Source organism: Echinops telfairi, unplaced genomic scaffold (assembly GCF_000313985.2).
Source record: "Echinops telfairi isolate 266 unplaced genomic scaffold, ASM31398v2 ScPeMD7_17;HRSCAF=63, whole genome shotgun sequence".
NCBI classification, from domain to species: domain Eukaryota; kingdom Metazoa; phylum Chordata; class Mammalia; order Afrosoricida; family Tenrecidae; genus Echinops; species Echinops telfairi.
This window is the reverse complement of record NW_022103914.1, coordinates 3,727,731-3,742,415: the sequence shown is the minus strand read 5'-3', so window position 1 is coordinate 3,742,415 and position 14,685 is coordinate 3,727,731. Positions and strand designations below refer to the sequence as shown.

At 44.0% G+C, this 14,685-nt stretch overlaps 1 protein-coding gene across 1 annotated transcript in view; it reads left to right on the top strand.

The window, feature by feature from the left end:
• Positions 1-11,087: 11,087 nt before the first annotated feature.
• Positions 11,088-14,685, top strand: part of MUC13 (mucin 13, cell surface associated) — a 61,219-nt gene continuing 57,621 nt past the window's right edge. The window contains exon 1 of the mRNA XM_045287519.1: positions 11,088-11,185. Coding sequence (XP_045143454.1) covers positions 11,088-11,185 — 98 coding nt within the window. The remainder of the gene's footprint in view (positions 11,186-14,685) is intronic.

Genomic DNA, 14,685 nt, shown 5'->3' with positions numbered 1-14,685 from the left:
GAGATTTAGGGCTCACTTGCTACTGCAGCATTACTTAACCTAGCCTGACTGCTACAGCATTCTAAAAACACACTAGTTAACTGCAGTTTTTGTGAGTTGCTTGACGACTTCAAAACATTTATGATTATCATTAGAGTACTTCAACAATTTTTTAAAGGCTTGATTTGTTTTGGTTTTTATTTTATAGTAATCCAAATCAGAGACACTTACAGAGTGGTTAACACTTTCCAAGCCTGCTCTGTAGGACTTTGTGATGTGGATGGGCTGTTGAACCAGAAGGAGATCAGTTTGAATCTCACCTCAACGGCTGCTCAGCTGCAGGACCTTCACAAATTCATAGCCAATACGATAATTTCCTCTTTATAGAAATGATGATGCCTAATTTAGAGGATGTTGAGGGACTAATTGGCAAAATTTCTCCAAAGCATCCTTAAATGATAGCCTGCTTCTAAAACTGCAGGGCTGCCATGAGACAGATATTGAATCATGTGTACATGCTTCTAAAGATGTCATGCTACCCGGACCAACCGCCAACCTCCAAGGAAGTAATCGTCAAGAACTCAAACAACACATTCATTTGACAGATCTTCTACAAAAGACCTCATGGAACTTTTAAAAAGCAAAGTGGAAAATAAAATAAATTTAAAATAAAATAAAACCGCAAAGTTGTGACATTGATGACTGAGATGCCCCTGACCCAAGTCATGGTTTTTTCAATCGCCCCATATGCTTGCAAAAGCTGGACAATGGAAAGGGAAGACAGACGGAAAATTGATACATTTGAACTGTGACATTAGCCAAGAATATGAACTATATCAGGGACAGCCAGAGGACAAATAGATTAGTCTTCAAAAAAAAAGACATCCAGTGTCTAGAAGTGAGGATGATGGTAATTAATTGTGCCAACCTGGCTGATAAACACATGGGGTTAATTGAAGGGCGGAGGGATAAATGGCTCCATGAGTCTCGCCTTTCGAGTTCTTGGGTCTCTTGCTTTCTGATGGTCGGACCAGGGTGCAGCTCCCTTAGCCAATTCCCTGCTTCAGCTGGCAAGGCTCACTTCCTGCAAGACATCCCTGAGGAGAAGCCACATGGACCTACCCTGATGCAGCCCTGAGTGCTGGAGCAGCCGTGTGGAGACCCCTGCCAGTGCTGAGATGCTTACACGTTCACTGATTCGGCTTTCCTCCTGCAGTCAGCATCATTGCGTCTGTTTTGTGAGGTGGAGGAGGACTTTGTAGATTGGTGTTGGACATATGGGCTAATGTCGGACTTGTGGGCTTGGGCAGTACTGGGTTGGGATGTTTTCTTGCACATACCCTTTATATAAAACTCTCTCTTATACATATGCGTTTCTGTGGATTTGTTTCTCTAAAAGTACCCAGACTAACACAGATGATGTGCCCTTAGCTAGGTAACTTTGGGTGCATCATGATACAAGACCAGCAGCGAGAAAGGAGCATTGTGTTAAGAAAGTAGAGGGTCGGTGGAAACATGAGAACCCCTCAATGAAATGGATGGACACGATAACCAAAAGAATAGGCTTAATCGTGCCAATCAACATGAAGATGACGCAGGAAAGAATAACATTTGTTTTGCTGTACACAACGTGCTTACAAGTTCAGCTGAAATCCACACAAGGTCAGCAGTTCAAAACCACTAGCTACTCTGTGAGAGAGATGGAGCTTTCTACTCCCGTAAGGAATTACAGTCTCCAAAACTCAAACGGGCAGCGCTGCCTAGTCCTGTAGGATCACTAGGAGTCAGCCCCGACTCGCTAGCCATGAGTTTTTAGGTTTTCAGATGCACAAAGCCACTATGAACCAGAGTCTACTCAACCTAACAGCAGAGTCCACATTCGGCGGTGCTTAAAGCAGATATCTTGTCGTGTCTAAAACGGGAATCTGAAGTCTTCTGCCCTCCTTTCTCTGATTACTTTGCAGCTGTGAAAATGTAGTGGTAAGGCCTTATCCCTGACATCACCCATTAGAGAAGAGTCATGTTGGACACCACGCCATAATTTCATAACCTTTATATAACTTGATCTATACTTAGCCTGGGGATAACTAGGGTAATCAAGGAACAAAGTTCATCTTTCCTATCGTTCCACACCTGTCATTCCCAACTGTGTCAGTTTTGTCCCGCACTTCCTTACTGGGGATCACATTTCATGTGGAGATGGATTCCTTTGTAAAGATCAAGGGGCCAAGATACTGTCATCTTGACATGGGAAAATGAGAACACCTTTTACCTGTGCTCATACGATCGTAGCACGTGAGGGCTGGGACGCTTCGTAGCAAGGTTTTCTAGGCCAGTAGTGTTCAAATCCTGCTCGGCAAAAAGCTGGTCCTGGAAGAAGGCCTGGTCGAAGAAGAGGCCAAATGTTTAACAACAAGTAATAAGCTTTTGGAAAAGGGTTTTTTCTCAATGTGAAGACTGTTTCATTCTGAGATGATGCCCTTCCTACTTCGTTGGCTATAAAAATGTTCTCTGCTTTTTGAAACCATGGTGATACCCAGTGGTAGTCTTACTTATTTGTTGCAATCCATGCTTACTCCGAAACTCAGGCCTGCCGGGTTTTCAATACATCACACGTGTTGGAAATGCTTCTGGCAGCCATGGCTGTGGCCCAACCCTGGCATATCACAAGATAGGATGTTGAGGCTCCGGGAGGCTGAGTTCCTCACCCCACCCTCCCCCAAAGCTCTCTGGCTGTATTTTTACCATCAGGTCACTGTGTAGTGGATGGGAAGGTGTAGGCTGTAGAGACAGATCTGAATGTGAATGCTGAGCTGAGCTCAGGATGAAGTTACCAGCCTAGGGCCTTGGCAAAGCCATGTCACTCTTGAGTTGAATTGTTCTTGCTTTCCGTCTTAAAAATTAGGTTTCGTTTCAGGCAAAAAAAAGGAAGTCAGTATGGAGACAATAACTGGATTGATAATTACCTAGGGGCACGGCCTAGGAGGTTGCAGGGAAATGAAGAGTCAACAACAATGAGTACAAGAAAGAGGAAATGTTCTAAAATGGATTGTAGTGATGATTGCAAAACTCTTCTTGATTCAACTGAACTATTGAACTGTATGATATATGAATTATATATCAGCAAACCGATTTACAAAAGAAGAAGAAGTCACCTACAAGCGGCCAGAATCTCAGACTTCATAGCAACATTCAAAGTCAGAAGGAGATGCAGTAGTATCTACCAGGTTGGTTATTGAAACATAGGAACAATAGGCAGACATTGTCTAACATAAACTATTTCAGGGAATCCATCACACTAAAAACAGTTTATGGTGGAGTCCTACCTAATAAGAGAGAAGGCAAAACACAGAACACAGAATTTGGAGATGGAAAAACTATGAAATAAGAGATGAGTACTGAGTCTGTCTGGACACCAACTAAGAGGAAGCATTGGTGAGAGGCAGTAGTCGGCTTACTTAAGGGCTTACTCAGCAACTTGGATGCTCTGACAATTAATTAACAAGCTGATGAAGCATTGGAAGAACTTACCTGTCTAGGCCAGGAATTGTGGGAGACAACGAGGTGGCCATACTGACTGGAAGAGATCCATGCTTGTCCCCATTGCAAAGAAAAGTGACCCAACAGAGCGTGCAAATTATAGAACAATATCATCGGCATCACATGCAAGTAAAATTGTGCTGAAGATCATTCAATGACGCTTGCAGCAGTACATTGACAGGGAACTGGCAGAGGTTCAGGGCAGATCCAGAAGAGGATGTGGAACAAGAGATAGCACTGCTGATATCAGATGGATCTTGGTTGAAAGCAGAGAGTACCAAAAAAATGTTTATTCCTATCTTATTGACTATGCAATAAAACAATGGAAAGATCCCCTGAAGTGGAATAACTGGGTCAATAGAACTCAGCATTTTTAACATAACAAACTATGGACAGGCTTGAGAAGAATGGAAATTCCAGAATACTTCATTGTGCTCATGTGGAACTTGTCTTTAGTACAACACAAACTACTTTTTTAAAAAGTCCTCTCCATCCCCTTACGGAAGGGTCGCAGGGAGCAGACGAGCCAGTCAGGGTGCAGTGTAGCAACGATGAAACATACAACTTTCCTCTAATTCCTAAATGCTTCTTCCCCTCTCCACTATCATGATGCCGACTCTGCCTTACAAATCTGGCTAGACCAGAGGATGTACACTGGTACAGATAGGAACTGGAAACACAGGGAATCCAGGATAGATGATCCCTTCAGGACCAGTGTTGTGAGTGGCGATACCGGGAGGGTGAAGGGAGGGTGGGGTGGAAAGGGGTAACCGATTACAAGGATCTACATATAACCTCCTCCCTGGGGGACAGACAGCAGAAAAGTGAGTGAAGGGAGATGTTGGACAGTGTTAGATATGACAAAATAATTTATAAATTATCAAGGGTTCATGAGGGAGGGGTGAGCAGAGAGGGAGTGGGGAAAATGAGGAGCTGATGCCAATGGCTTAAGTAGAGAGCAAATGTTTTTAAAGCGATGAGGGCAATGAATGTACAAATGTGCTTTACACAATTGATGTATGTATGTATTGTGATATGTTGTATGAGCCCCCAATAAAATGATTTTTTTTTAAAGTCCTCTGTCAGGCTAGCTAACACTACATGAAAATAGGTTGATATGTTATGGGAGAGCAGGGTTAGGAGTGATAGATGGCATATGGTCTATGTCTCAAAAACTAGAGCTGATGGCAGAAACCTTGTGCCATTTTTTGAATCAGCAGGACAAATATACCCAAATATGTCCCCCAAACAAGTCTATCGTTTGAGACATCCGAATGTGTCTTAGCCAGTAAGAGCCACATTCTAAGGGGTCCTCTCTCTTTGGAACGGGCACAAATATGGATTTCTTCCAGTCAGTTGCTCAGAGAGCTGACTTCCAATTTCCTTTAGCATAGTTAAGTGAATACTTCCAGTACTGCATCTGGTGTTTCAAGCACATCAATTGGTATTTTATCAGTTCCTCCAGCCTTGTTTTGACTATGCCTCTAGTACAGCTTGTATTTCTTCCCTTAATACCATTGGTACTTAATTTTCATATGCTACCTCTTGAAATTTTTAAAAACCCAAACTCACTGTCATTGAGTTGCTCTTGACTTATAGCAACCCTATAGGACAGGACAGAACTGCCCCTGTGAGTTTCTGAACCGATAACTCTTATGGGAGTAGAAAGTCTCACTTTTCTCCCGTGGTGCTATTGGTGGTTTCAAACTGCAGACCTTGCCATTAGAAGCCAATGCATAGACTACTATGCTACCAGAGATCATTTTTGGTACAGTGCCTATGTATTCTTTCCTTTTTTTTTTTTTTTTAATGTTTCCTGCATCATTCAAGATTTCACCTGTAGGACTTCAGGAAAGATGGTGCTGAGTTAGGGTGGCCATGTTGGGAGCTCCACAGTATTGTTGGGTTTGGGGGTTGGGAGGCTGAGTGGGGGTTCTGGGAGTTACAATAGACTGACCTTCTGCCCGGTGCTGATCCTCCCCATACGCACTGCACAGCTGCCACGACCTGTGGCCTGATGCCTGCACCACCCACGCCACTGTAGCTTCCCACTGCTGCCAGCCCCCGCCTGCTGCTGCAGCTTCCCCCAGTCACTGGACCCTGTGTTGCCATGGTTTCCTATATGATCAGCCTGCCCAGTCCCACCTGAGCTGCCTGAGAGAGCCACTCGAGCTGTCCTCCAAATAGGTAATCCCAGCTGTCTAGGGAGAAAGTAAAGGTCCAGTGAGATAGAGAGGCAGTCTGATCCCACCATGCAGTTGGCTCCAGGTAGTCCTTAGAATCATTCTTACTAGCCTCCAAGAGAGAAAACTCAGTGCTCCTGGTGTCCCAGGAATGTGGCACTGAACTCCACCAAAATGACACACTGACAACAACCCACATCAGCAAACTCTATAAATTCAATGGCAAGGAGGGTGTAGGAGGCCTGGTAGGGCTTGATCAAGGGCAATGTAACCAAGAGGAATTACTGAAACCAAAATGAAGGCTAAACATGATAGTGGGAAAATAAAAGGAAATAGAGAAAAGAACTAGGAGGCAATGGGTATTTGTAAAGGTCTAAAAACAGGCATGTACATATGCAAATATATTTATATATGAGGATGGGGAAATAGATCTATGTGCATATATTTATAGGTTCAGTATGAAGGTAGCAGATGGACACTCAAGTACTCCCTCAACGCAAGAACACTTTGTTCTTTTAAATTGGCATTCCATGATGCCCACCTTCCCAACACAATCGCTGAAGACAAAGCGGGTGCATAAGCAAATGTGCTGAAGAAAGCTGATGGTGCCCAGCTATCAAAAGCTTCAAGCTATTAAAGGCTTGAAGATAAACAAGTGGTCATTTAGCTGAGAATCAACAAAGTCCACATGGAAGAAGCACACCAGCCTGTGTGATCATGAGGTGTTGATGGGATCAGGTATCAGGCATCAAAGAACAAAAGATCATATCATTGTGAATGAGGGGGAATGCGGAGTAGAGACCCAAAGCCAATCTGTAGGCAACTGGACATCCCCTTACAGAAGGGTCATGGGGAGGAGATGAGCCAGTCAGGGTGCAGTATAGCAATGATGAAACATACAAATTTCCTGTAATTCTTTAATACTTCTCTCCTCACCCCCACTATCATGACCTCAATTATACCTTACAAATCTGGCTAGACCAGAACATTTATCCTGGTACAGAGAAGAGCTGGAAACACAGGGAATCCAGGACAGATACACCCCTCAAGACCAATATTGAGAGTAGTCTTACCAGGAGGGGATGGGGAAGGTGGGGGGAGAGAGGGGGAATCGATCACAATCATCTCCATATAACCCCCTCCCAGGGGGATGGACAACAGAAAAGTGGGTAAAGGGAGACATTGGTCAGTGTAAGACATGAAATAATAATAATAATTAATTAATTATCAAGTGTTCATGATGGAGGGAAAGAAATGAGGAGCTGATACCAAAGGCTCAAGTAGAAAGAAAATATTTTGAAAATGATAGTGGCAACAAATGTACAAATGTGCTTGTCACAATGGATGGATGGATTGTGATAAGAGTTGTATGAGTCTCCAATAAAATGATTAAAAAAGAAATTATACTAAGTGAGGTCAGCCAATCACAAAAGGACAAGTACAACATGAGTCCCTGAGGTAAGTATAATTAGCACGGTAGGTATAGAAGAAACGCCACGTATCTCACACTATGAGGGTTGTGGTACAGGCAGCTGGGTGGAGGACAAGCCGATCCCAAGAATGTACATGTCATTCCAACACAAAGGAGGGGGAAAAAACGAGGGAGATGATGGCACTGGGGGAGCTAGGCATTAACCCATCCAGGAGGAAGTATTGCATATGTCTGCACAGAAATGAGAGTGTAAGTGCAGACCCCACCACAGTGCACCAAACGTTGAGGGCAATGTAACCACATGAGGCAACTCACGAACAGAGAGGTCTACAGGGCTGGCCCCAGTCGGAGCCAAACTGACTCTCTCTCACACACACACACACACACACACACACACACCTGCTACAGAGGACACACTAAACCTACAGGTTGGGAAGAGGGGCCAGCCTGCCACATTCACACGGAAGCAAACCAAGAAGGAAAAGGAGAGAGTGAGGGTTTAGACCCCATATGGGCACACCGAGCCCTGAGGACGACATCGCTGCATGGAGGGGCTAAGGCATGACTGTAGGGCCGACTACAGCTCAAGACATGATGTCCCCTTGCTGGAGCATACCGCAGCAGAGGACAATACTGGGGACACATAGTGGAGAGTGAGTCCAGTCTGAACCCCACACAGTGGGGTAAACCAAGAAGGGAACATAACCTATCAGCAATGGGAGCAAAGCCAAGCCACAAAGCCCCTGAAAATCCCCCAAATAGACTTCAGGCTAGGAGGGTCAGTTCCTGGAACCCCCCAGGACCAGTCAGGAGATAGTCATAAAGGTCAGCGGACAGACATGGAATTATGTATGCTTTCTTGATAGTTACTTTTTGTCCCTCTTTTTATTCAATCTTGTGTTTTCTTTTTGTTTGTCTCCATCATCGTTGGTTTGCCTCCCTATGTAAGATAGGCGTAGGAAGCAAGGCTGAGAAGAAAGCAATGGGACCAACGATTCCGGAGGGATTTGCTGGGACGAGGCAGGAGAAGGGAGCAGTGAGCAAACAACCCCATAGACAGGGGAACAACTAAGGAATTAAAATCAACAACAAGGAGGACATAGAGATCCTCGGGGTGTTGGAGCAACAGTAATGTAGCTGAGAGGAAGTACTAAGAGGCAGAAGAAAGGTGAGTATGATGGTGGGACAGGAGAAAGGTAAAAGGAAACAGAGGAAAGATTTGGGAAGCAAAGCTATGGATAGAGGTATAAGCATAAGTGTGCACCTATGTAAATATATTAACTCATAAAAAAAGAGGTTTGGGCCTATGTACATATATTTATTTATATGTCAATACATTGAGGTAGTAGACGGACTTTGGGCCTCTGCTCAAGCCCTCCCTCAACACAAGAACATCCTGGCATTCTGTGATGCTCACCCTCCCAGCACTATGGCTGAAGACAAAATGGGTGCATAAGCAAATGTGGTGAAGAAAGTTGATGGTGCCCAGCTATCAAAAGGTATCGCATCTGGGGTCTTAAAGGCTTGAAGGTAAACAAGCGGCCATCTAGCAGAGAAGCAACAAGCCCACATGGAAGAAGCACACCAGCCTGTGTGATCATGAGGTATCAATGGGATCGGGTAACAGGCATCAGAAGACCCCAAACAAACAAACAAAACAGAACAGAACATATTGTTGAGAACAAGGGAGGGTGGGAGCAGAGACCCCAAACCTATCTGTAGACAATGGGACATCCCCTCACAGAAGGATCACAAGGAAGCGATGAGTCAATCAGGGTGAAATATAGCACCGATGAAACACACAATATTCCTCTGGTTCCTTGAGGCTTCTTCATCCCCCACAGTCATGACCCCTGACCTGCCTTTCGCTTTGGGCTAGACTGGAGCATTACACTGGTACAGATAGATAAGAGCTCACAACACACAGAATCCAGGTTAGATAAACCCCTCAGGAGCAGAAATGGGAGTAGCAATACCAGGAGGGGAGGGGGAAGGTGGACTAAGGAGGGGAGGAAAGGAGAACCCATTACAATAATCAACACATAACCACATCCCGCACACACCCTACTCCAAGGGGGATGAACAACAGAAACCATCGGTGTAAGATATGAAAATATTAATAATTGATTAAGGGCTCAAGAAGGTGAGAGAGGGAGGAGAAGAGAGAAGCCGATACTGTGGTAGTTACATAATCTGTTGTCAACTTGAGACTTAAGAGTGAAGAGGTAGAATTTAGCCTGTCAATCAGGTCATAGCTTGATGACCTCATTTAGAGACACTAAAGAGATAAATAGCTTGCTGGAGACAGGATACACAGGCTCACTCCCTGCAAGACATTACTGATGATGAGCCCAATGGAGCTATGTTAGAGCCCAGGAGCTGAAGGAGCCACATAGAAACCCTTGCCAACGCTGAGCTGCTTCCACTGCCACTGGATCCACAAGACTTCCCACCCACTGGCCTGTGATCCTCCTGCATTCAGCGTCATTGCATGTGTTGCGTGAGTCTGAAGAGGAATTTATAGATTGGTACCGGACACATGGGATAATATCAGACTTATGGACTTGATCTGGACTGGTCTGGAATGTTTTCTCAATATCCAATTGCTCTTGTGTATAAAGCTCTCTCTTATACACATAAGACTGTCTATGATTTTGTTTCTATAGTATACCCAGACTAACACAGATACCCAGGCTCACATAGAATGTAAATGTTTAGAAAATAATGATGGCAACATATGTAAAAATATGCTTGATACAGTTGATATATGGATTGTTGTCAGAGCTGTAAGAGTCCCCAATAAAATGTACACTTGTGTACATCAGCAAACTTCACCAAAAGAGTAAAAAGAGAGCCTGTAGACTGGGGAAAGCTATCTAGCAACGACACATCAGACAAAGGACTTATTACTAAAATCTGCAGAATCCTGCAAGCTTACAATAAGAAAAAAAGAAATTTCCCACTGAGGTGGTGGGCATAAAGCTTGAAGATTCACAAGGGAGGAAATCTGAATGGGCAATAAACATATGAGAAAATGTTCTGGATCATTAGCTATCCAGGAAATGCAAAATTAAATAACTATCAGATACCACCCTCAAAGAAATCCCAATTAAAAAATCAGAAAGCAACAAATGTTGGAGGGGGTGTGGTGAGATAGGAACTCTCATTCACTGCTGGTGTTCTTATAGATATATACAACCACTGTGGAAAGCGATTTGGCATTTGGAAATGAGTTACCTTACGACCTGACCCAGCAATGCCCCTTTTGGGCATATACCCAGAAGGGATAAGAAACAGACCACGATGAGACATCTGCACTCTAATGTTCATTGCTGCGCAGTTCACAATCACAAAGAATTGGAAATAAATCAAATTTCCCTCAATAAAGGAACTGATTAAAAAACTGTGGTATATACATGCAATGGAGTACTATGCATCCCTAAAAAATAGTGGTGAAAAGATGAAGCACCTTGTCCGTGGAAAGAATTGGAGGATACTATTCTGAGTGAAATTAGCCAAGCACAAAAGAACAACTACAAAATGAGCCCACTGAGATAAGTTCAAACAGCAGAACAGGCATATGGGGAAAAGCACATATCACACAGTTCCTGGGCTGAGGAACAGATAGTCTACAAAAGTCAGACAAAACCCAAAGAAACATATATCATCAGGGAGGGAGAGAATAAATACAATGCAGGTAGCACCTGTGCTGAAAGACACCTTCCTCCCCCTCTCCTATCCCTTTATGGCCCACAGAGGAGTGGAAGAAGAAAAAAGACGGCAATGAGGGACCAGGGCACTAATCCACCCAAGGGGAGGGTATTGTTTATGTCTCCACAGGAAAGGCAGAGAGTAGAACTCATTTTGGTGAGCCAATCCTTGAGGGCGATGTTCCTGCTCAGAGCAGCTCGTTCACAGAGAGGACTGCAGGGCCAGCTTCAGCTCGAGACACGATGTCCCCTCCCTGGATGACAGCACTACAGTGGACAGCACTGAGGATGCAGTTCAGGGAGAGCCGCCAGTCTGACCTGCACACGGGGCAAACCAAGAGGTGAGAGCAGCAGACCAGCAAGTGGAGCAAAGCCAAGAAGTCCCTGAAGAATTCCAATTGCAGACTTCTGACTCGGGATGCAGCACTTGGCACCTCATCTGAGCTGGTTGGGGGTTATTCACCAGGGGGCCACACTGAAAGTCTAAGGTTGTAGCGGGGAGTGGGGTGGGCACTATATCACTCCATCCCTGACTGCAGAAAGGGCAAAGGGGTTTTGTAGGAGGCGTGCCTCTTGGTCACAGATGCTGAGGACTAAAAGGGGGTAAGGGCTGTTGGCTAAGCTGGTCCCGGGATATGGAACTCTGAAAGAAATGGGGACAGGACCGACAGTTTGTAACATATCCTTATCTCTATTTAACACAGAGACACTCATTTACACTGGTCAGGATAACAGCTAGACTTGGAACTATTGGTAGGGTCTCTCTTTCTTTCTTTCTTTTTTTGGTATCTATTTAAGATAAGCAGGGTAAACAATCCCTAGGAGACAGGGGTGGACCAATGGTTCTTGGGGGGCAAGGTAGGACGTGTGGGGAGAGAAATGGTGAGCCAATAAGGACAGGGACAGGGGAATAGTAAGGGTACTAAAATTGATGGTGAAGAGGTATGGCATTCCTGGTCATGTCTGATCAATCAAAATGTATCCAAGTGGAATTTCTGAGAGGTCAATGATGGTAAACATGATGGTGGAGCAGGAGGAAAGATAAAAGAGAGGAAAGAAGAAGAAAGTAAAAATTACATATATAGGTATGGATACAGCTATGCATATATGTAAATATATAAATAAAATATTTTTAAAGAGTGAAGGGGTGGAGTTTAGCCTGTCAATCCATTCATAGCTTGATGAACTCATGTTCAATGTGTACATACATATGTAAATACAATAAAGAAGTAGATGGACTTTGGGCCTTTTAAATCTTATCTAAGTACAAGAACGATTTGTTCTAATAATATGGCACTGGATGCTACTCACCTTCCCAAAACGATCATTGAAGACAAAGCAGATGCATAAGCAAATGTGGTGAAGAAAGCTGTTGGTGCCTACCTATTAAAAGATAGAGTGTCTGGGGTCGTAAAGGATTGAAATTAAACAAGGGACCATCTAGTAGGGAAGCAACAAAGCCCACATGGGAGAAGCACACCAGCTTGTGTGATCATGAGGAGTCAATGGGAACAGGTATCAAAAGTTCAATAACAAGCAATAAGATTGACCTGACAGAACATAGACAAAATGGAGACCCAAAGCCCACCTGTAAGATAATTGGACAGTTCTTGCAGAAGGGGCACACAGAAGGGATGATATATCTAGGGTGCAGTCTAGCACTAATGAGATACATAACTATCCTCTAGTTCTTTAATATTTCCTCCCCTTACCATTAATGAGGTCTGCGTAGGTCCATTTGTATAATTAAGGTTGTTTGATGCATGAAAGCTGTCTGGGTAGACTAGAGAAACAAATCCAGAGATATTCATATGTGAATAAGAAAGAGCTCTATATAAAGAGTAATTTTGCATTAAAAAAGCATCCCAGCCCAGTCCAGATCAAGTCCATAAGTCTGATATTAGCCCATATGTCCGATACCAATCTATAAAGTCCTCTTCAGACTTAGGAAACACATGCAGTGATGTCGAATGCAAAAAGATCACAGACCAGTGGTGGGAAGTCTTGTGGATTCAGGGGTGTTGTAAGCATCTCAACTTTGGCAGGGGTCTCGTGTGGCTCCTCCAGTTCAGGCCATTAGCTTGACTCCATGGGTCTTGTCAGCTGCAATGTCTCGCACGGAGTGAGCCTGTGTATCCTGCCTCCAGTGAGCTATTTATCTCCTTAGTGTCTCCAAGTGAGATCATCAAGCTACGACCTGATTGACAGGCTAAACTCCACCCCTTCACTCTTTTTTTTTGGATCATTTTATTTGGGGCTCATACAACTCTTATCATAATCCATACATACATCCATTGTGTCAAGCACATTTGTAGATTTGTTGCCCTCGTCATTCTCAAAACATTTGCTTACTCCTTGTGCCCTTGGTATCAGCTCCTCGTTTTTCCCCTCTCTCCCCACCCCACCTCCCTCACCAACCCTTGATAATTTATAAATTATTATTATTTTGTCATGTCTTATACTGTCCGATGTCTCCTTTCACCCACTTTTCTGTTGTCCGCCCCCACCCCCCAGAGAGGAGGTTATATGTAGATTCTTGTGATCGGTTCCCCCTTTCTACCCCACCTTCCCTCCACCGTCCCGGTATTGCCACTCTCACCACTGGCCCTGAGGGGTTCATCTGTCCTGGATTCCCTGTCTTTCCAGTTCCTATCTGCACCAGTGTACATTCTCTGGTCTAGCCGGATTTGTAAGGTAGAATTCCACCCCTTCACTCTTAATCCTCTCAAATTGACAGCAGATTATGTAACTACCACAAAAGCAAAGATAGATAACCCATCAGAAACAGTTATGGGAGTAATGATTCCTTTAGGGTACAGGAAGAAGGGGTGGGAGGAAGGCGGGGAAGGTGCAACTGATAGCACTGATGACTGTATAACCCTACATGGGGGGGATGAATAATCGAATTGTAGGTGAACGGATAAACTGGATGGTGTAAGATATAGCCAAATAATATAATAATAGGGTTCCTGGGGAGTAGGGTGGGAGAGGGAGGGGATAAGGGGAAGCAGATATCAAGCAGTTCAAGAAGAAAGAAAATATTTTGAAACTGATGGTGTCAGCAATTGAACAATTATGCTTGATCTAATTGAATTATGGATTGTTGAAATATCTGTAAGAACTCTTAATAAAATTATTAATTAATAAAAAGATTTAGCCTATATAATCCTTCCATTTCTGTTCAACGCTTTCATTTCAGCGTTTCTTCCATTCATATTAGCTACTCTGTTCAAGAGCAAGTTTCAGAATCTCTTCTCACAGCCATTTTGGTCTTTTTATTCTTTCCTGTCTTTTTAATGACCTTTGCTTTCTTCATTGTGGGGATTAGATTCTATATCAACTCGATGGTACTGTGTAGAAGTAGGAGTGGAGTTGAACCTGTCAATCAAGTGGTAGCCTTTCAGTAAGGAAAGACAGTAAGAACTCCTCTCTCTGACCCCTCACTGTCCCTGCTTGCTGGGCCTCTGTGTCTGCCTCCAGGGCCAGCTCCCAGTGGGTCACAGACCTAGGGAGTCAACCAGGGAGCTGTCGGTGCCCTGCTGTGTTCCTACGACCTTGGGTCAACTCAACTCTGCACCTGCTGGCCTGTGATCTATCTGCTTCCCACTTCACCCTTCTGAGTCATCAGCCTGAAGCTTAGTGAAGTGGAAGAGGGGTCCTCTTAGCATCGGACCCACGGACTGGAATTAGACTTGGCCAAGGTGTCTTCTTTTTTTTTTTTAAATCGTTTTATTAGGGGCGCATACAACTCATCACAGTCTATACATACATCAATTGTGTAAAGCACATTTATACATTCATTGCCCTCATCATTCTCAAAACATTTGCTCTCCACTTAAGC